Source organism: Poecile atricapillus, chromosome 6 (genome assembly GCF_030490865.1).
Source record: "Poecile atricapillus isolate bPoeAtr1 chromosome 6, bPoeAtr1.hap1, whole genome shotgun sequence".
Lineage (NCBI taxonomy): Eukaryota > Metazoa > Chordata > Aves > Passeriformes > Paridae > Poecile > Poecile atricapillus.
Window position 1 is genome coordinate 22,426,829 of NC_081254.1, and position 22,305 is coordinate 22,449,133.

A 22,305-nucleotide genomic window follows, 5' to 3' on the forward strand; every position below is an offset into this window, starting at 1 on the left:
ATTTTGATATATTTAAATTATTAATTAGGATAATTCCATTTTTGCAACAGAGTCTCTGTCCTTTAGAGGAAATGGGCTGCATTCAGTCGGACTTCAGCAGAATACTGCATGCACTGAAATATGCACAGTGCCACTCAGTTCCTTTCCATGGGACACTTTAGCATCATCTTTGCATCCCTTCACAACAATAATGACAAAACAAGTAACACAAACAGTAGGTCAGGAGAAAAAAAATAAATCTGAAAACAGAGATTTAGTAGCCAAGGTAAGGAGATACAGTGTCAGCTATGGTGTGTGATTGCCTTACTGCAGAAAAGCAACTATCTACAACTTGTATTTTACAACTAGCATATTACAAAGACAGCAGTAGTATTTAAATTTTTAATATTTCCCTGTATTAAGTGTATCTGTGGTTTAACTATCCAGGAATCAATAACACAACTGGAAACTCTAACACAGTCCAGAAGAAAGTACCTGTGATGGATTGCAGCATTTCAGACCTCAGCAGTTCAGGTTGTGTTTGATGGGAAACTATCAATTCATTGACAGCTAGTTGCGGTATCTTCGATTTAATGCCGAAGATTGGTACTTCCCAGCTACTTTATCAGCAAATATTTTTGGCTTATAAAGCTCCATTTTTATGATGCAACCCACAGACTCCCAAACTCTTATCGCCCAGGTGCCGTCGGTCCTCACAGGGGAACTGAGTCACATACTGCCTTTCGTTCTTCTAACTGCGAGATGCGACTGAAGAGAAGAGAAGCCGCTGGCACAGGCAGCAATCAGAGTTACAGATCGCCGTGCCGCGGCCGCGATCTCGATCTGCCGAGGGCAGCGCGCACCTCCCGGGCACGGCTGGCAGCTGCTGCCCACCGCAGAGCGCCTCCGGGGCCTCCCTCCCTGAGGGGTCCCCCTGTCCGCGAGAGGTCCCCTCCCGAACAACGACCCCCGCCTCCCCGATCCATCCCGAGAGACCATTTCCGCGGAGCCCCGACTCCCGCAGCGCGGTCTAAGCCGTGCCCCCACAACAGGGACTGCGCTGCCCGAAAGCGCCAGGGATGGTGCGGGGGCGAACCGGGCCGGGGAGAGGGGCGCACTCGGGCCTTTCTGAGCCCCTGCGGCAGAGTCCTACCTTCCCAGAGGCGGAGACCGCGGCAGCCGGGGCCGCTGACCGGGTTCCCGGGCAGGGAGACTCCCCTCGCCCCTAAACATGATGAGCGGCTTTCCCCTCCCCTCCCCTCCCGTGCCGTGCCGGCTCGCCCTCCCCCGCGCCCCGCTGGCCCGCGCCGCCCGCCCGCGGCGGAGGGAGGGAGGGACGGAGGGAGGAAGGGAGCCCTCGGTGCGGCCCTGCTCCGCCTCTGCCCCGCTTTCCGGGAGCGGCCCGCACAGCAGCGCCGGGGCCGGGCGGCGGAGGCGGCCCTCGCCGCGCCGCGGCCATGGAGCCCAACCAGCTGCGCCTTTCCGCGGCCGTGAGTGGGGCCGGGAGGGAGGGATGGAGGGGGCCCGGCAGAAGCGGGCGGGGACAGGCCCGGCGGAGGCCGCGGCCTCCATGGCGGCGGGGCCGGGGCGGGCGGTGGGGCCCGGCCGTGCCCGTGCGGGGAAGGGCCGAGCCGTCCTCCCCGGGCGGCGGGCGGGCAGCCGGGGTCCGTCGTGCCCGTGCCCCACTCCGGCGGCGGAGGAAGAGTCAGGCGGGCCGGGACGGCACTGGGCCACCTGCGGGAAAGCAAGCGAGAAAAAACCGCTTCGGAAGCTGCGTCCGACCCACACGGGCCGGTGTTCAGTTTCTCCGTGGAGCTCCACAAAGCTCTGATCCTCGATGTCGTGGTCTTCTGTTACCTACCTTTTACTCCTACTTTTTCTTTCATAGCTATAATAAAGGGGCAGTATCTTGCGAGTGCCTTTCCTCTTTGTTAGGGCCGTTCACTGTATAGTATATACAGGCACTCCCTGTAATAGGTTTTACAAGGGAGAATAGGTTTGAAGCTAGTCTTACCTATTCTCAGTTTTTTTTCCCCAAGTGAGGTGGCAAAGCTTCATAGACCGCATCAAGGCGGGAAGAGCACGTTGCAGGTGAAGCATTCTGACCTTCCACACAGCATCCTTTATCCATCAAGGATGGCTCCTCAAGTCCTCTTACAGATCCCGTGCCCCCATCAGACCCTCCCCAAACAGTTTATACTAAAAGCACTCGGAGCTGTTCTGGGCCACATCTGGGCTGTGAGCAGACACGGCCACAGACTTGCGTGCTGGGCAGATAGAGGGAAGGATGGGAGCAGGGCTTATGAGTGCAGTGGCAAGACTGGGCCCGAGGCCAGGAGCCACCAGCTGGGAATATTTTATAGGATTGTTTTGACTTTTTTTCTTCTTTTTGACTGTTGTTTCGTGTTCAGCCACGTGTTGTGGTCAGGAGTCAACACAAACTTCGATGTGCACATTTCACCAGCGTGTGTTTACCCCCTTGGAGAAGCTTAAAGGAGGTGCCTTCTCTGGATGCAAATACCTGCTGTAAATGCAGTGCTGGGCAGTTTGTAGTGTCCTATATTGACATTAAGAGTTAGTACCTCGGTCTGACATGTGTTGTGTACAACGTTCATGCATTTACTATGTTTTATGTGGGTTGTCAGAGCCAAGAGTTTAGTGGACTCTGTTCTGTCTCCAGTTGTTTCATTATTAAATAATCCAAGATGTTTGGATTACTTAAATGTGAGCTAAATGTACCCCGAAGCATATTTGTGCTTGTTTTAATTTTGTGGTTTCAGTTTGTTTTGTTGTTTGGGAATAAAAAACTAAAAGTTGGTGCAACAGCAAAATACACAGAACAATTTAAGTTACATAGCTTTCAGGTTTGTGTTTTGATAAAACACTTGGTTTTTGTATGAATAATTTACTAGAGGCATTCTGAGTCTGACGAATTCCATAAAAGCAAAGTTTATATTTAAGGGTTTATTAAATCGTGAAAGTAGTTATTTTAAATTTTGTTGATGATTATGCATGTCCATGTCAATATCTGCTAGGCTTGGCACAAAGCTTTGGTATCTGCTCCTCTATTTCTACAATTAAATATTAAGTATATATATTTTTTTTTTATTTTTTTTTTTTGTGCAGAAAGGGAAAGATCTGTCATGAAACTTTACAGTATTAAGTAGGTGTCTGTTTACATCATCCTTCCAAAATGGCAAGATTCATTTATGGATGAGATTCTTTGATGGAGTTCATGAAATGAACTAAGTATATTTTACGAAAAGTCTGGTCATCTTGGAATCATCGTAAGGTGTCAGGTTAGAAATCATTCAGTCTCAGTCTCTGTGAGTGTGGTCCAGCACTGCTGGAGCTGCTGCTGTCAAACCCAGCACCAGTGCAGTACCTGTCTGTCCTGCTGTTGCCTTCAACAGAGGAGTGATGCAGAAGTGTCAGGACATCAGTCATGGGTTGTATTCTTTTTCACTCTGAATTTATCTGTGAGGTATTGTAGTGATTCAGAGGAATGTCTGAGGCTGAGAAGAGCTTTCCTGTTGGAAGAGCAGCCTAGTCCTTAGCCATACCTGTCCTTATATTCGCAGTCAGCTTTACAAAAGGCAGTCATCAGCTTCTGAGAGCCCTACAGTATGACTCTGCTGGAGCAGCTTTTCTTGCGTCTTTTTTTTCTTTTATTTGAGTCACTCCTGGAATCACTTGAGAGCTGAATAGTGGGGATGTCTAATTCTTTCCTGGGGTACCTCATCCAAGGTCAACTGCTTTGTGAAAATATCCTTTCATTTGAGCTTTCCTTTTCTGGACTGTTTCAGTATTTCATCTGTCTAGGACTTTCATTCTCATGGTGTTGGCTGAGACTTCTCTTTTGAGCGTGAAGGAAGCTCTCAATGTTCATTTGGGAAGCATTACTAATGCCACTTAAAACCTTCCCAGATTAGCATGATATTTTTTAAATTTTAAGGCCAAGGATAAATATATTTGCTGCATACTCAAAACGTGTTCAGACTTTTCTAAAGACCATATAAGCTTCATTAACAAAAGTAGTGAGTGACAGGCTGGCTGCTAGAACCACCTAGCTATGGGACTACATTGTTGCCACTTTTTTGCCAGTGCAGGAGAATGGTTTACAGCAGACATCTGCTGCACTTGTTTATTTGGTTTATTTATATTTTGTTTGTTTGTTTGGGGGGGGGGTGTTTTTTTTTATTATTGTTTGTTTCTGGTTTGTTTGGTAATGGACAATTTTTATGTCTTGTCTGAAAGAGAAAATAGTTCAGAAAAAGTTCTGATTTGCTTTTGTTTAAATACATATGTGTAGGAGAATTACGTGTTCTTCAGAAGCATCCAGAAGAGTGGGAGGAACATTACAGTATTTGTTTATTACTATTATTTAATAATAATAGTACTACAGGATTTAAAAAAAAACTTAAAATGAGTCCTTCACTGTTAGTTTGAGAAGATAGTGTTTTACATATTGTCCACGATACTAACCAGTTGTTGGTGTCAGTAGAGGATACAGCTGACTCTTCAGCATGGCATTTCTGCAAAGCATTTGCATCAAGAGAAGGCACCTCATCAAAATCATCCTGAGGAGTTGTGTCTTTTTTCAGATTTTGTTTTTCTCAGCTTTTTGGCTGAGAAAGAATATAACTGTAGGTAATATAAGAATTAGCTGAATCAAACACACTTCTTTTCTAACCCATTGTCTTTTCTTATCCACAGTCTCACTTACCAGGATACTTTGATAGTGTGTGTGGAACCTTTCCACATGCAGCTGTATTAATAACCATCACTCTTATTTTTACCTCAGTTGTGTAAAAGCTTGTTTGGAGTCGGGGCTGGTTTATGTAGTGGCCAGCTCTGGCTTTTCTCTCCCTGTGTTGTCGCTTCAGCTGGCTGGTGTAGGTTGTGGGTGCTCAGGGAGGGCTAAGGAAACTTATGTGGGTTAAAATAATATTTTTTTGCATAGGTTCCTTTGTAACTTGGGTGAGTTGTTTGATCTGGTTCATGTGTACTTTCACAATTGTAAATGAGCACCTGGAAGGAAGGTACCAGAGTAGGAGTGAGGGAGAGGAGATGGGATCTCCTTAAGCCATCGCATCTCCTGAAGGAATTGAGCATAGAGCTGTGCCTTGAAAAATGGAGGCAATAGATCTGGGCATCAGTCAGTGCTTGGTTATTTGAAAGGATTACGGTATGGATATTTTGGTTTTCTTATATGCATTAATTTGACATTGTAGTCCCAAAGTGTGTGAAAAAGAAGATTTCATTTTAGTTATTGTTTCAATCAGATTTCCAGCTACTGGTGTAAGATCTGATGATCTAAAATGCTGCATCAGAGCCCAAGAAACTTTTATTCCAATTATCCTTCATTTATAATGTGGGCATATCACTTGCTGTTCTCCAGCCCCCTGAAAGACTAGTTCCTGGGGAAGACATTCACCTTTGTCTCACATAAATAATGTTGTTTAGAAAATAAACACCCAAGGTATTTATCATGCTTTCAGTTTGCTGCATCTATGTGAGGATTAAATATGAGGACATATACATATAAATTATTTATAAAGTAATCTATTTTACAAAGTGATTTTTCTTTGTCCTGTATTATATGAAATATACTCTGCATTGTGTGTGGAATTTTATTTGGCTTAGACATGTGAGAATTTGCACTTGTTCATTTGCTCTCTTTCTGTCTTTTATTTATGCATGATGGACAGTACTGATTTGTAATTATGCCATATCCATATTACATTAGCAGATATATTGACTGGTCTGTTATTTTCAGGCACGTGGCCATGGAGGCTATGATTCTGATTTTAGTGATGAGGAGAGTGGAGAGACGTCTCTGCAAAAGACTAAAAGGTAATGTAGTTCAGAATTAACACTTTGCATGATGTATTTTGTACAAATGGCCTCTTAGTGTGCATAGAAGATGAAACTGTTGCATGTAAGGTCTGGTGTTGAAATGTTTTTTGAAAAAATCAATCTCTTTGATTTCTGCATCTCCTCATCTCAAGCTTGCCAAAGCTTGTCATCTCCTAGGGGCAGCTGATTAAGATCTGTTCTGCCATTTCCATCTGGTGTATATTTGCCCCTCAATGCTTGGAGCAGAGGGTTTTGTTTTTCCAAGCATTAGTATCCACTGCTGGGTTTTGGCAGCGCTGTTCACACCACTGTGATCCATCAGGACAAATGGAACTGCCAGAAGAGCAAGGCAAAAAAGGCCAAGTGGTAGCAAGCTTTGTAGATATAAAACACATAGAGATATAAAGTGAAGAACTTCTTTATTATTAATTTGTGAAGAGACCTGTGAATTGGTAAATTGTGTTGTGATCAATCCTTGAAATGCACCTGTACATCTCTTATTTGAGATGACCTTGGCCAATACTTTCAGTGGTTTGCACAGTTAGTGACATGGAATTTTGTAGTCTGATCTGACTATTGTAAAGATTTTTATTTATTTATGTATTTATTTTGCTTTTGTACTGTAGTTCCTTGACACTTTCTGCACTATACTGAACATTTGGCCTACATTTTGCATTTACTTTTCTTACTTTTTCCTGTCTCTCCCCTGCTCTTTTATTGGACTTTATTTAAAAAGACTTTCTGGAAACTTTCCTAGGACTCTTGCATATTTTTTCTTTATAGAAGAATTGAAAGAATGAATTTTGTAGTGTCTGATTACATTCTGGGGGAAAAAAATCATGTTTTAATCTGTGGAATAATAGCAGGCATTGTGCCATTTAATTTATTTTATAAATATAGCTGTTCTCCATTAAAATACTGACTGGTTTTGTTCGGATTTCATTTTCTTTAGATGCCATTGCACATTCTACCATTCCACTTTCTAGGTGGAATATTAACTAACCATCAGGAACCTTTCAAAAATACCACCATTATCCTTGTCCTGGCACACCACTGCTGATTCCCAGTAGGGCTCTTACATGGGTTCCTTTTCTTGCTCCATCATGGTATTTATTTTCACTTTAAGGAAAATAGTAGTCTTAAATTTTCTCCAAATTGCTGTTTTATAGACCCTTCTTATGGAATTTTGTGATTCTTACAGATCCTTTTGAGTAAATGATACCTTAAGTTTCTAGAGTCCTATATTCCATGGCTAGAAACAAATTCCCTGGCTTGCCTTTCTGATTTCTGGTTTCTGATTTCCATGTTTTCTGCCCACTGATAATTATGGGAAAAAATCTTTTCTTCACCTCAATTCATGAATGAAATTAACTAAATATACCTTTTACTAGCTAAAATGTATATCTTTAACTTTTTATTACTTTGTTGAACTCTGAAAGTAATTTTAGCTGCCTACTGACAAGTGCTGTTCAATACACGGTAACTGACTTTTAAATTTGTGATTCTGGTGGTTGCACTACAAGAGGCAGAGCTGTTTAATGAGGTGTTGAGACATTGGCCTGAAAGGGTGGAATAGGGTTACTGCCAGTCACTCTCTTTCAGTGAGTGCCCTGTCCTTCCTGTTCCTACTTTGCTGTGTAGCTGAGATTTGTAAAGGACTTTAAATGTCAGAGTGAAACTGAAGAATCTTCCAGGTTTTATCATTGTTCTATAGTGATAATATTAATAATAACAAATATTACAAATTGGTGTTTTAAGCAATTGCCTTTAAATTCCAGCTGGAAGCAAATGCCATTCTGATTTTGTTCTGCAGATTAGGCAAAGTCTGATCTGATGTTGGTTCTGAAGTTTCATTTTATTCTTGTAGAAAATGGCAATATAACAGTTTTCATTATTCAAAATAGTGCAAGGTTTAGCATATGAAAATTTTATTCCTTATGAAAAGTTTTTTACTAACTTTTCTTCCTTTTTCTCACCTTTAGAACACAGGAAGATGCCCTTCTGATAAAGCCATTCCAAAAAGCAAAACAAGGCAGTGTGGTTCACAGACAATTTGCAGCTGAAGAATGTGATAGGTATCTGTTATATATTGTTTTTTTGAGACATTTTACTCTTAATGGAAAGATAGTTTTCACTGGAATGTGTTTGTTATTAACAGGGAAGAAGCAAGAAAAAGAAGATTTCACTTGATATCGATGGATGCTGTATCCTTCTGTTTAATTTTTCATGTTTGAAGATGGGGCACAGGTTATCCATTGTGGTAAAATACTGGGATTTCTCAGTTACCACATTAGGTGACAGGGCAGCACCAGATACTGAGTCATTCTTCAGAGGAGCTTCTTTTTGCTGTTGAGATAAAAGTTAATTGAAAATCTTTTTAAGAAGCCATATATAAAGTTTTTATTCATGAAGACACTTATTTCCTGAATAAGTAATTACATATTTTGTTCAAATTATGGTACAAAATGTGTTTCAAATTATGTTTCTGTTTCGGCCTTACACTGAGGCCAAAGTGTTCTGAGAAGCATTACATGTTTTTTCCATGATTTTCATTTCCAAACTAAAGCATACAACTTTTGTTTGTATGTTTGTGGTAAAAATGTAACAAATTACTCCATTTTAGTAGCCAGGCTGTTTTTACAATAGAAAAGTACAAACCTGTTTTAAACAAAAACTGCAGTCCAAAGAAGCTGTTGTCTAAATCATAGCTGAAAAAATGAATCAAGTTTGTGTATATGTGTACAGAGTATATTTGATAAAGGAAGACAGTTTTATAAATGATGAATGAGGTTTTAAAGATGAAATTGCCTTGAATTCCTGTATTTGGAAATTAGCTTCTATGAGAGGTTATTAAGTAAAACTTCCTAATTAATTCCATCCTATTTTTTTTTGGAAATTACTGAACTGTTTGTGAGAAGAAAAGTCTTTGTCTTAAATATATAAAAATATTTTGGTTGGGTTTTTTGTTTTGTTTTGTTTTCAACTGTGGTAAAAGGAAATAAATTCTGAAACATTCCTTAATTGCCTTATTCAGTATGAAAGACATAAAAAGTTTGTGCATGACTACATTTTATACTATGGTGGCAAAATAGAGGATTTCCGAAGATCTGGGTGAGAACCTTTAGCAACCTTTCCCCTCTTGATCTCAAAGCTCCTGTGTTATGTAAAGCTGTTAAATATATATTATAGCTTTGGGGCCAGAAATGGCTGGAGCTGTGTATCAAATTACTAATTATTTTGGTCACAAATGGTAACTACAGAAATTGGAAATACCCAAACACACAACTGCCTTGTTTCATTTTGTTTTCATATTTTTAGATAAGAACTTACCATGAGCTGAATTATTCTTCTTTTATTATGTAAAAAGAAGGATGACAGGTGATCATTAATGGAGGGTACATTGAGAAATATCTGTCAGTATCTTCAAAATAACAGTCTGAAATACTTCTGAATGTGCAGAATTGCTATCCATTGTCCAGAATAATAACTTCTGTAGAGCTACAAAACTGCCTTTTAACATCACTGTCTCAAATAAAGAGTATAAAAAGTGTTTTCAGACAGGATCAAGTCATCCACAAATATGGCTGTTTTCCACCATAAGTTTTTTTCATTTGGGAACAGGTATGCCAGGGAATTCATTTTTGATAGTTTTATTTCATAGAAATGTACTCCTTTATGCTGTGAGGTAGAGACCAGAACTGTAAAATATTGATGCTTACCAAATTATTATTTAATGGATTTTCATTTTAATGTTACCTTATACTAAAAATAGGTGTGTCCTTTTATAGAGCAAATGACAAGACGGATCTTGATGTTATTAGAGAAAACCATAGGTTCCTGTGGAATGAAGAAGATGAAGCAGACATGAATTGGTACCTGAAACTATTATAGGATATGTTGTTTTTAGATAACCTGTACTAAATTTGTGGTTTCCTTTACTAATTAAGAATTACTGTGCATACTTGGTGATCATTCTTTAAAGATGATTTGAAAATGAAAGACCCTTAGAAGGTCTTTCATATTGTAATATTGCTCAAATGCCTACATGAATTCATGACAGAAAGAACTAATAAATAATAGTGATTCTCTGAGATCCAAATGACTGTTCAAAAACTCTGAAGAAAACAGAGTTTGAAAAACATACAGTTTAGTATGTACAGTGGATTTATTTTATATTTATTTTTCCAGTTTTATGGCAATTACTCCTTAGTTTAATGACTAATTTGTTGCATTTCTAAGTCTACAACTTGTGTTCTTTCAATGAAACATGTTGTCTTGCTAGTGTCATTACAATGTAAAGTGAATTATGTTGTCTTATATATTTCATAAGAAATAATACTTTTTGTTATAGGGAGAAGAGGCTTGCAAAGAAGTATTATGACAAATTGTTCAAAGAATACTGTATAGCAGATCTCAGCAGATACAAAGAGAATAAGGTATCTTTCCTTAGTGTAAATCATCTTGGGTTTTGAAGTATAGCCTTTTTAAAAATGGCCTTATGATTGTGGATATGTTGTAAAACCAGAATGTTAGTACCCCTTCCATAGAAAGGGAGTTGTGAGAATCTATCAAGTTACTTAATAAGCAGCAGTTTGAATCCAAGCATTGTCACTGCCTCAAAAATGTGCTTCTGTGGGAATAGGAACATTTCTGTCAGATGATGTTTTATGAAGAGGTACATTGTGTGTGAAAGGCAGAAACTGCAAAGGGGTTAAAGAAAGAAGGCTGAAGAGGTTGCTTGGAGAGGAGCAGTAGATGAAGCCTAAAAACCAATGGAATGTTACTGTTAAAAAAAAGTCTAAAAAGAGTTTTGTACTTGAATGCTGACAGAAACAATTTTGGAAAAGTCGATTCTAAAGCAGCATCTTTTGCTGGTTGTTTTTTTCTGTTTGTGGAAAGAGGATTTGTATGTGCCTTGTAAATAAATAGAATTTCTTAAGAGAAATGGCCCAATTCCAGCACCAGGTTTTCTTCTTAACTGGAACAGTCTTTCTTTTTTTCAAGTTTTTGGCTGACTGATTACTCAGTTAAAGAGTATACATGAATTTTCTATTGTGATTTTCCAGAGACTGGTGCTGAACTCAGATGTGTTGTGGTGTTTCTAGCACACAGTAACCCAGCCTATGTAGTTCTTTTTGACTATTTATAGTATTGAAAATTACATTCACTGGTAAATAGTTGCAAGGACTGGGCTTAGCTCCATTGGGAAGAAATGATGGCAGTCATCTAAAGACAATTGCAACAGCAAAATGCAAAAATTTAATTAAAATCAACAAAAACTAAAATACTGAGGATGCCTTCCCTCCTTTTTTGAGTTAATTTAATTTTATTTTCCTGTACCTATTTCATATCCCTCAATGTCCGCTCCATCCCCCCAGCTGATTTCATTTGAGCATGCTTACAGATTTTGTTTCTCTTGCTACTGTGCCAAGCTTCCATATGTTTGCTGTCTTTTGTGGGAAACTGTTTTGCCCCAGATTTTTTTTTGTGTGTGTGTGTTTTGTTGTGTTGTGTTGTGTGAACAGTATTTCCCTGTCAGACTTCAAGTGTGTCTATCCTAACTTTGAGGTCACTCTCTGTTCCCATTTATGCTCCTAAGTCATTACCCATATTTCTGGAATTTCCATGTCAGCATAACTGCTGTGTCATGCAATTTGTGAAATACATATGCTTTCTTTTCTCAAACATCATAGATGTTCTGGTCATATGAAAGTCCTTTCTCAGAAATTCTTAGAAAAATAGAAAAAAATAGATTTTTCTCAGTGATTGATTTATCCATGCCCATGTTTGGTACAGAAGGATTTCAAAGCAGGCTTTTTTTCTTGGAAGTCTTAAATAAGCTGCTCATCCCATTTCCCACCGATGGAATACAGTCTGTGCTTTCAGATTTTTTCTGCATTTCCAGAAACTGGAAGCTGGATATCTTTAGCCCCCTGTGCCTTCTGTTTTGCAGTGCTGGTGCTATGAAAGGTGCAGGGTAGATAATAGCTTCTCAGCTAGTCAGCCTTTTGCGTACTAACTGTCAATGCATGTTGATGCTTCATCTTGATATAAGAAATAAATTCTTTTCTAGTGAGAACATTCAGGTGCTGGAGCAACTTCCCCAGTAGCACAGTGGAATACCCACCGCTGGAGGTTTTTCAGACGCAATTGCCCAAGGGGATAGATAATCTCATCTGGGCTCCCTTCCCCATGGAAGGTTGAACCTGGTGGTCTGTTGAGGTGCCTTCCAACCTGAGCTGTTCTTTGATTTTGTGATTCTATATTGTGCTACTTGGTGTCAAAGCAGAAGTTGGAGGTCAGTTATCTGTGATGTTTTAAATACATATATTGCACAGATTGACTTGTGCATATGTGCTCATCTGTCTTTTCACAGCTGTAATTATTCTGCTCCTGGCCAAAATGTTCTAGTCAGATAATGTTTCTAAAGATCTCTGCATTGAGATTGTAGCTCAGATCTCTTTAGGAACTTTTCTTTTGAAGTAAACCACTGTTTTACAAAGGATTGGATAATGGTAAGCACCAGTTTCATGGGAGCATCTCTTCTGAGAATTTGAAAAATAAGCAGAACCACCTTCTGACCAAAGCTCAAAAGAAAACAGTAAGAAGCCCCAAGACATATGAGCCTGTGAGGCCACAGGCACATTCCAGCTGCTGGTCCAGACTGTTTTACTCACGCTCACATGCACACACATGGCTGGCACTCTCCTGTTCTCACTCCTAGAGATTCACAGGTGCTCTCACAGCCAGAGATGGAGACCACTCACCCTTCTTGCTCCCAGGCCACTTCACCTGCTGATGACGAGTCTGGCTTGGCCTTCACTGGTGTTTCCTTTTAATCAGAAATGCCAGTGTGAACCTCTGGGGTGTGAGGCTACGTAGAGAGAGTGGAAGAATGTTCTTGACAGCTCTTGCTTGTGCTGGGTCTGTTATTCCTGACATTTTCCCTAGATAAGAATTTTTTAGGTCAAGGTTGTCTTTGAACCTTCAATGCATCTTGTCTGCAAACTTTGAGGCTGATAAATGACCGTCTGTATTGTCAGATAGTTCAGTTCTATTGTCAGCTTTGCAGTGCAGCACAGGAGGGTGTTCTGCATTTAAGTTTTACTTTGATACGCACTGGACTGGAAATGTTCCCTTTGTTGTCTTATTTTCCTAGAGAATTTCTTATTTGCTGTCTCTGTACTTTGTTTTGTAGCTTAACAGATTGGAAGTGTCTCCTATTTGCTAAGAAATGAAATCTGTTTGACACCTGGTTATTAAATAAAATACATTTTATTATTTTGTTTTTATTTCCAGATTTCTAGGCCAACTTGTCTTCTACTTGGAAATGTTAATATGTTTGTTTCATAATTGTTTTTCAGCATGGAGGACTTCCTGTAAAAATAAAAATATTTAAAGTATTTTTATTATAAAAATACCATTCTGGCAAGCAGAAGCAGAGAGATATTTTTAATTAAAAGAGAAAAAATTAAATTTTACTGACCAGAATTAAATGGATAAGCCACATGCAGGATGTCAATCAACTGAAATCAGTCCTTTCAATGTTTAATGTTTACTGTTCACAGCTCAATTTTGGTTCTTTTCTTAGTTTGGATTTAGATGGCGACATGAGAAAGAAGTAATTTCAGGAAAAGGTAAAGTTGTCTTTCATTTTATGTTACATTTCTTCTTGATGCTCCTCTTGCTGCTTTTTGACATGATTTTGTTAGATAATATTTGATGGTACTGGTAGGTATATCAGATAATAATGAACAATAAATTGACTTGTCCTCCAGCTTTGCTGTTTTATGCCACATAGATTTAGATTGCACACTGATCTGCACATATTCCAATTAAAAGAACCTTTAGTTTATTTTCACAAGGTCAGTTTTGTAATGAACACCACCATAATATGTTTGATAATGTAGAATTTCATGGGTTGGTTTTTTAGCTGCTTTTCTCCAGTAGTTCTTCTACCTCTTTAGTTAGCATTTGATAACTGTAACTGAAGTTTCAGTGATTTTCCTCAGGAATTTCTTGAGTAACAGTTTCTCCACTGCTTTCTGCAAAATGTAAATTTTTTACTTAAAGTTTCTTCTGTGATACCTATTTTAGGCTAAATTGGTTTTGAAAGCTTCAGTGGCAATGATTATCAGGTCTCCCAATGCTGTCTCTAAATCAGTGCCTTAATTCTGGGTATGAAGTCTTACCAGTGTGTTACTGGGACTTTGCACAGTGGTCCTGGTTCCATGGGTGAGGTGCTTGGGCTTTTTCAACTTGCTGAACAAGCAAGAAAATGAGGTGAATGAGGTATTGGTGTGGTTTTTAGAAGTCATGGATGCACATGCCAGAAAATTATATGGAGTTGTACTGCTGATCAGTTTCACTCAGTTACAGTTCTTTAAACAGATGTATTCTGTAAACACCTGAATTGCAATGTATTTCAAAAAGTTAGAAATGCATTTATGATTAAAAAAAAATAAATTCAGAGTAGAAAGCAAGAACATTAATGGTGGGGATTTTTAAGCTTTAAATATTAAAGACTGTAAAGGTAGTTGTGGTCATGTGTTGCATTCAACACTACATGCTATAATAATGTTATAAAATTACATGCTTTATTGAATACTTTAACAGGATAATTAAAATTAAATGAGAAGTAAATTATTTTTATGTCTTTGTGGGAGAAAAATTCTAGATTTTTACATTTAATATGTGGTACTCCACATTTTAAAATGTGGGATAAAGTGCAGAATTACACATTTCAAGCTTTTTTAATGGAATGCTAATGAAAAGCAATTGGAATGTAAGGGTGGATAAATCCTCTCTTTCACCACGGGGGGGCGCGAGATCCCAACCCTCTCGCAGGTGTCAGACGCTCTCTCCAAGTGCGGTTCCAAACAATCCTTTAAAAAAAGCCGTGGGTCTTTTAAGCTATTTTAAAATAGAAATCAACCATATAAATTGCTTTAATTAAATATAATAACACATCGATACATACCTGTCTGATAATTAGCATTAGCACCGTAGCATTATACTTAGTGTATGTAGTGATGTAGCTGTGTCAGTACAGTGGTGATGAGAACCACTGCCGGTGTGTTGTTACTAAGGTTTGGGGGTGGGAACAAGGGAAGGCAGGAATGCAGTATTCACACTTGGTTGCTTTGCATTTGATGGCTGTCTTTGCATGATCACAAAGAAGAAGGGCTAGGGTAAATCAAAGAAGAGGTGGCACTTGTTTTACTAACTGTAAATGCCAAATTATTTCTTTGGCTTCTTTTCTTTCTAATCTTTGCCATAAGTGTTTTGAAAGGAGGTCATATTGGAGATTGCTATGACACAGGGTACTGGTAGCCATACCTTACATTGGGTTAAACATATTTAATGTATATTAATTTGAAACTTGCTTTTTTAATGAGAGTTCTGGGGTTATTTTACTTCAAATGTTTGCATTGAAAGTGGTATTTCATTACAGAACTGAGGTATCTGGGGACACTGCCAATCCATTAGTTAGCTGCTTAAGCAGAATTTTCTGAGGTTAATCGTTCACCAACAGTCCTGCGTGTGAGCCTATTAATACACATCCTTTCTGCTGCTCTGCATACAAATCAGTCTTCTGCAAAAGGAATGCATGTATCTTTATTACTGCAATATTGGGACTTCAGTGGTGAAAACAAAATTGATTATGTGCAGATCTGTTTTAAAATCAGTGTTCTTTCACATAAAGATCCAAAGGAAGCTTTTAAAGCTGATGTAACGTTTCTCACAAAGTTGGATTTCCTTTTCTTGAAAGAGAAGTGTTTATGGATAGTCACTAGAATACAAATTGTATGTCCAGTATATCAGGTACACTAGTTATGTAAAAAGCATATGGGCATCCTATTATTGTACAAATGTGATACTTGAAATAGTTTGTGTCATTAAAGATGCATGTCTCAATCACAACTTCTGATCCATCATCCTCTGCTAAATAAGTAATCATTTAGGGTATAGGATCTATCCTAGTGACATTCATTTTTCAGAGTTCATATTAGGCTTATTATTTCATAATGTACACCTTCATCCACGTATTTCAAAACACAGTTATGATTTTTCCTCTGCAAATAGGCAATATTGGACAAGTATGATTGATTGTGTTGTTGTTCCCTGTTATTAATTCCTTAATCTAGATGTTATTTTTAGATTTGTGGGGTTTTTTTTATTTGAAGGAAATGGAAAACAAAAAGCAAAAACTGAGCAAAACTGGAAATAACAGCCCCATATCTATTCATGCTAATCATTGAACCATGGTTTGCTGGTTTTGACTCTTTTCAGGTCAGTTTTCCTGTGGAAATAAACACTGTGATGAGAATGAAGGCCTGAAGAGCTGGGAGGTGAATTTTGGTTATGTTGAACATGGCGAAAAGAGGAATGCACTTGTGAAATTGAGTAAGTCAACCCTTCTAGGATATGTACACTTAAAAGAAGACAAGTATCTTGTACTTTGAATGGTATTGAGTGAGATCCAATGACAATGAGTTCATGACAAATGCAGAAAAGGAGATCATTTTGTTGAATTAATCACAGGTGGTAGCATGGTGCTCGATTTAGAGAATAGCTGTTATCATTATATATGAAAAAGTTGTTACAGATTAAGAACTTTATTCTGTATAATTAGCATGTCATAAAATCAGAATAATTGGCTATAAACTGTTTTGTATAGAAGCATTTCTAGTTTTAATGGACAGTACTGCATTGCAAGAATTTCAGCATTGTCATTGCTCATTCAGTTACCTGGCTTAGAAGTCTTTAGGGCTTTGGACCAGACAACTTCTTGCACATATTCAGCTCTACTGATTTTATTTCAAATATTTGTGTTTTCTTAGAAAACGTCTATCTTTAAACAGTTTCCTGTTCTTACATCTCAACTGTGGTTTTCTAGTTCAGTATTGTGTATATGATAATATATTTATCAGATAATTACATTTAGTACAGTTTATATTGTTTGTTACTGTTACTGTTAGTTACTTCATGTAAAATGAGTGAGTAGTGGGATTTTTTTCCTTTTGTGCACAAGACACTCCATGTGGAAGCATTTGGTCTCTTGACAAAGCTCTAAGAGACTTACATGTCTTCAGTATAATTGCAGAAGAATTTATCTGTCCACAAGGATCCATAAATGGGATGTCTGTACATAAGAAGCACTGATACTTCTTTAATGAAAAGCTAGTTTAGCCAGTGCTAAATCTGTGATTGTCCTTCACATTTAGTAAAATCTGGGTTTGTACTGGAGACTTTCATAATGTATTTTTTTCAATCCTGACTGTAATTACATTGTAACTAGTGTTTTGAAGAAAAAGCTAATGATATTGAAAGATCTAGCTCTAACTAGTTTTGTAGTTTTGTTAATTACGTTTATCAAATTCTTGGCTGCAATGTTCTCATTTTCTCTTTTTCAGGACTGTGTCCAGAATGTTCCCACAAACTAAACTTCCATCACCGGTAATGAAATATTTTGAAAATAATGGGACTGAATTACTGATAAATTACAATTATGATGAACAGCACACAGGGACAAAACTTCAGTTAGATGATTAGGAACTTCATTTATCCTGAAACAGCATAAATATTCTGGAGCTTTTATAAAGGCACTGACTTGTCACTGTTGAGGGTTGAGATGCTGTGCTAATGACAGCACAGAACCCCTCAGACTGGAAGAATTCCATCCCTACCACCGCAGAAATTTCATTTGCTCAATTTCAGCTCAGTGATTATTTTTCTTCTGCTTCTAATAGCAATTTTCTTTTCAACTGAATTTGTTTTTTTCAGTTTAACTACTGATAGGTGTCTGAAAAAATGACACGTTTGACTGAATTAAATACTTCAGATTTACTGTTGCATAAGAAGTACATATAATAGAGGAGGTGTACATTCATTTTTTTTTAAAGGAGGAAAGAAGTCAAAACATGCAAGAAAAGAGGCACAGCTGCACAGAACTCTAAAGAGCCAAAAAATAAGAAGACAAAATTATCTCGTTCAGCAAAAAAGAAGTCCAAAAAAAAGACCCATAAAGGTAAATTTAAACTTTAAAACTTCAGTTGTTAAAATACTCAGGTTAGTTGAACATTAGTTTTGCTACATCTACGTAGATAGAGACATATAATTATGTATAAATATATTTAGTTATTTATTTAGTTATACAGATATGTAACTTTCTTGACTGCAACAGTTAGTTAAAAAGGTAAATTTCTTAGGTAAAATTTCCTAGATGCAGAAAAAAGATAAGTTTCTTATATTTAACAGAGGGACAACCTTTTGAAAAGTATGCACTGCAAGGGAAATTTGTGCAATCATTGGATGTTGCATACTAGAAAGGGTTGTGAAGTATTTCATTCCATGTAGCTTTGAGGTTGAAAGCCTTTTGAAAATGTTAGATAACCTTTTTACACCAGAGATCTTGGGTTGACATAACTAGGCTTAAACTGATGACCTTTGTACTCATGCAAAAAAAATCCTTTTATTATTGTGTTGACTTGCTTTCTTTGAATGTGGTGTGTGCATGCATGTGCACATGTTTAGTGTAATAAATTGTGATAGAAATATCTTTGTAAACAATTTAAGATAACAGATAAAACCAAGAGAAGCTCACCATTTTTTTTCTATTTTGGTGTTTCTTTACAGATCAGGTATCTTTAGATGATTCAGATAGTTCTGATAAAGGTAAAGGTATTTTAATATCCTTTATGTTTTTGTAATAAGTTGTATAATATCATAGACAGTTGTCATTGATCTTAGTTTTATTAGGTGTTTTAATATTTTATATGATAAGAATGCTGTCTGAAACAAAGAAATACAAAGATTCAAATGAATGACTTACATGTCTTGGAGAAAAAGTGTAGGGAATTTTAAGGAGGAAATTGTTTAATCAAAAAATAGAAGTGTGGCCAGATTACAGAAGGGAAATAACCAGAAAAATGAGAGGTCAGGCTGTTCCAAAAAAGAGTAGAGGGTGCAAAAATAGGTACGTTGTTAATAATTTCATGCTGTGTAGTCTGTACTGTGTAAAGATAGTACTTTTCTGATACAATAACTGCTACATTTTCCTTCAGCGAGTTATACTGATACTCCGCTCAAAAAAAAAAAAAATTTAAATAAATCCTAGACTTTAATTAATGTCTTTTCCAACTGCTTGTTGCAGGTAGATGCATTCAGTGACACCTTAGTCACTACTTGTAACTCAGTGATTCCAGTCTTCACTTTATTTTTTTTGTGAAACAGGCCCCATCTCCTGTTCATGCCAATTCTTGTTGCAGACTGTCTAGAAGTGATTGACTGTTTTCATGATTTCTCTGCTCTGCTATACATTTTTAGGAATGTCATCACCCCTAGGCTTTCCCAGTTAGATTCAAAAAGACCTGAAGTAGTTTTCTTATGATTTGGACCATGCCCAAAGTACTTGTTTTGTCAGAAAAGTTATTGGAAGATTCAGGAGAAGGGGGGAGCTTCTGAGATGAGATTCCTGTGTACTAATATGAAATAGTTATACAATAATCTAAATCTAAGAAAATACATGTTTTCTTACAATTTTACTGATAAGTCACAATTGATAAGAACTATCATTTAAGTAAGGTAATTGATTGATATCATAAATTGAAACTGTATTGTAATTCTGGGTTTGTAATTATTTAGTTTTAGAAAAAAAATGCTATGTTGGTGTTGTGTCAAGATCGTTGTTTCAACATGATTGTTGTTATATTTGACCAAAACATTGGTTTGTGTTACCTAAGAAACTTTCTGATGTTATTCTAATTAATATTGCAAAACATATTCATTTTCACTTTATGCAAAGCAAAGTGTTTTGTTTATGCTCATGGTTGCAATTAAACATTGTTTCTAGCAATATACCATCTAATTAAAAAAAAGATAAGTTATTTTAAAATTTATTTTAGAAACATTTTCAATTTTTCAACAGACTCAGATAATAGCAGTGCAGAAGATGGTCCTTCAAAAGCTGACACTCGGAAAGGTTCTCTACGAGAAGCAGATAAAAAATCACGGTTAGTTTGATGTAATGAACTTGCAGCTACTGATACGTACGGGGTCCATTCAGAATTGCAAAGACAGTTGTCCTGGATATTTCAATGAGTATTTATACATAAAAGGTTATGTCAAATCTCTTTCCATGCAGTGAACCTAAAAATGTGCTTCCAAAGAGGAGACATACACAGCTTTTGGGGAAAACCTTTGCTAAGCCACTACCATACCACTGCTGCCTTACCCCCTACTATACCATTAATTACCTTAGTGGTGGGTCCTTAGAGTCAGCTCACACAGGGAAATGGGAAGGGTATTAGAATATAGTAAGTCAAAATTATCTATTCCTTCTACAGTTTTAATCAGAAGTTTGCTAAAACTTTTTCACACAAAGATTATCTCCTGGGTACACATCCAAAGCAGAACTTTCTGACTTTTATTTTTTGTCATTTTTACAGGGAAGAGGAATTTGATGAGTATTTTCAAGACTTACTTCTCTAAAACTTGCAATTGGTGTAGGCTGATTTTCTTCATGAGTTGTCAAGATGGAAGTCTGGAAATCCAGTCATAATTTTCCAGAGACCTCTATCTGCCAGCACACATTTTCTACAGTCACTCATATGGACCATTTGGGTGGATTGTCATTGTAGAAGGTTTCAAAACTAAAAACTCAATTTCTTGTAGTGTACTCTGCATACTCTTGAAACAAGAGAAATTATTTTTTCAGTTCAGGGCAGAATATATATGGCACTCAAACTTAAAAAACCAAGAATATAGTTTATTTATGTTAAAACAAGGGATTTCACTGCTTTTATTTTATCCCAAACTTCAGTTATTCCGAGATTTTTGTAAAGGAGCATTTTGTAAGATTCTGTGAGTAGCTTAAAGCCATATACTTTAATATATTTATATTTTTAATTTATTAAACAAGAATTAATAGCTTTAAATTTATTGGTTACTTAGACTTCAATATTTGGGTATTAGTCTCTAAATATTTTCAAATGCTATTGGAGAAGTTCAAATTTTGTCAAATATGTGTTCTACTTGAATTAAGTAAACTGTATCTGAAATCTTTCCTACACCTTTAAAAAGTTCAGTTTATTGTGACTTTCTTCTAAATTTTAGTTGTAAAGTGATATGTCTTACAATTCCACCTATAAAAATTTGGTTGGTTGGTGAAATTTTTGGTGTAAAAAATAACGTGTGGCTTTCTACTGAAGATGTACGTGGCTTTTATGTTACCTGTGCCTTCTGATCTCCTTTCCATTGACTGAACATTAATCCTTCTTTCACGTGTAATCCTAAATATACAAATAAAGCATGTGTATTGCTTGAGAAACTTACTGGATTCATCTTCTTTGAGTTGCAACACATCTTTAAATATTCATTTGGTCATGTTTCCAAAGAAACAGTCTGCACGTGAATAGGTACCATGCCTATATTTTTTCTGTTTGGTGAAAATTACTTTGGATACAAAGGTCAGACTTTTTAAAATTAAGTTTTCATGTTAATCTGAGGAAGTTAATGTTTATAAAATATATTTTTGATGAGTACTTCTCACTGTAGGTATAGAAAGTATTTATTTCTAGTAAGTATTGATGTGGACAATGTAACAGCAGAGATAGTTGTAGTGTATTTATGAACATTTCACATGCATTCATATGAATAAGTTGAGAACTCTATTTACAAGTATTACTTAACATAATTACATTTTAAACATTTTGTACTTACATAATAGATGACAGTACAAGGACATATTTAGGGCGTCCTTGAGTAAGAAATAAACGTATCCTTGCATGAAGGCTTCTTTAGGTAAGAAGGTGGATTTAAAGGTTAATTCTCTGTCATCTTGCGTCTTGCGAGCTTGGCTGAGAGTCAAATCCAATCTGCAGCAATCTGCTTAAACGTGTGCAACTTGCCCAAAGGGGCTTTTGTCGACTGCGTTGCTATATTTGTTGCTTCAAGTATTGCATATTAAGTATGTGTTCTGAATAACTAGCTTCTCCTTGGGTCTTTAAAATACAGTTATAAAAGTTACACTATACATATTAAATACATCATTTAATACAGTTTGAATAAAATTACATTATCAAACAATCTTGAAATGGTTTTCTTTAGTAGTGGCGTTTAGTACAGAAAATAACATGATACCTGGTTTTATGTCATAACTTTGCATGAAATATTTGGCCCATTTATAAGTGAGAATGTTGTAAGTGTTTGGAGATTTTTGTGGATTCCTTTGAGTGATACATGTACACAGTATCTCTGTTCATAGAGCATTCTTAGAAATATTTATATGAGCAAACTGTTCATTCTCCCTTCCATGTGGATGTGGAAGGTCCTTCAGAGGAAAAAAAACTGCAGGTCTGCTTTGTTTAAAGGAGCAGGAAAAGTGGCAGGATTGAGTCTGAATGTTGAATGTCTCTATTGCAGGAGTTGCATTTGACATCCATCTCCTTAGATTTGAAACTGGTT

General features: G+C 37.1%; 1 protein-coding gene across 1 annotated transcript; it reads left to right on the plus strand.

Annotated features, from left to right (window-relative positions):
* Positions 1-1,298: 1,298 nt before the first annotated feature.
* On the plus strand, positions 1,299-21,866 carry LOC131580213 (protein FRA10AC1). The gene is made up of 14 exons (XM_058841177.1): positions 1,299-1,469; positions 5,759-5,835; positions 7,821-7,913; positions 7,997-8,042; positions 8,873-8,949; positions 9,627-9,710; positions 10,190-10,274; positions 13,430-13,475; positions 16,132-16,245; positions 17,256-17,298; positions 17,745-17,869; positions 18,478-18,516; positions 19,769-19,853; positions 20,289-21,866. Exons 1-14 carry the CDS (start codon positions 1,437-1,439, stop codon positions 20,329-20,331), a joined length of 990 nt encoding a protein of 329 aa, XP_058697160.1. The 5' UTR covers positions 1,299-1,436; the 3' UTR covers positions 20,332-21,866.
* The last annotated feature ends 439 nt before the right edge of the window (positions 21,867-22,305 follow it).

Coding starts and splice junctions, on each gene's coding strand:
- LOC131580213 (XM_058841177.1), top strand. CDS start 1,437: ATGGAGCCCAACCAGCTGCGCCTTTCCGCGGCC. Junction 5,836..7,820: donor TCTCTGCAAAAGACTAAAAG/GTAATGTAGTTC, acceptor TCTCACCTTTAG/AACACAGGAAGATGCCCTTC. Junction 17,299..17,744: donor AAACTAAACTTCCATCACCG/GTAATGAAATAT, acceptor TTTTTTTTAAAG/GAGGAAAGAAGTCAAAACAT.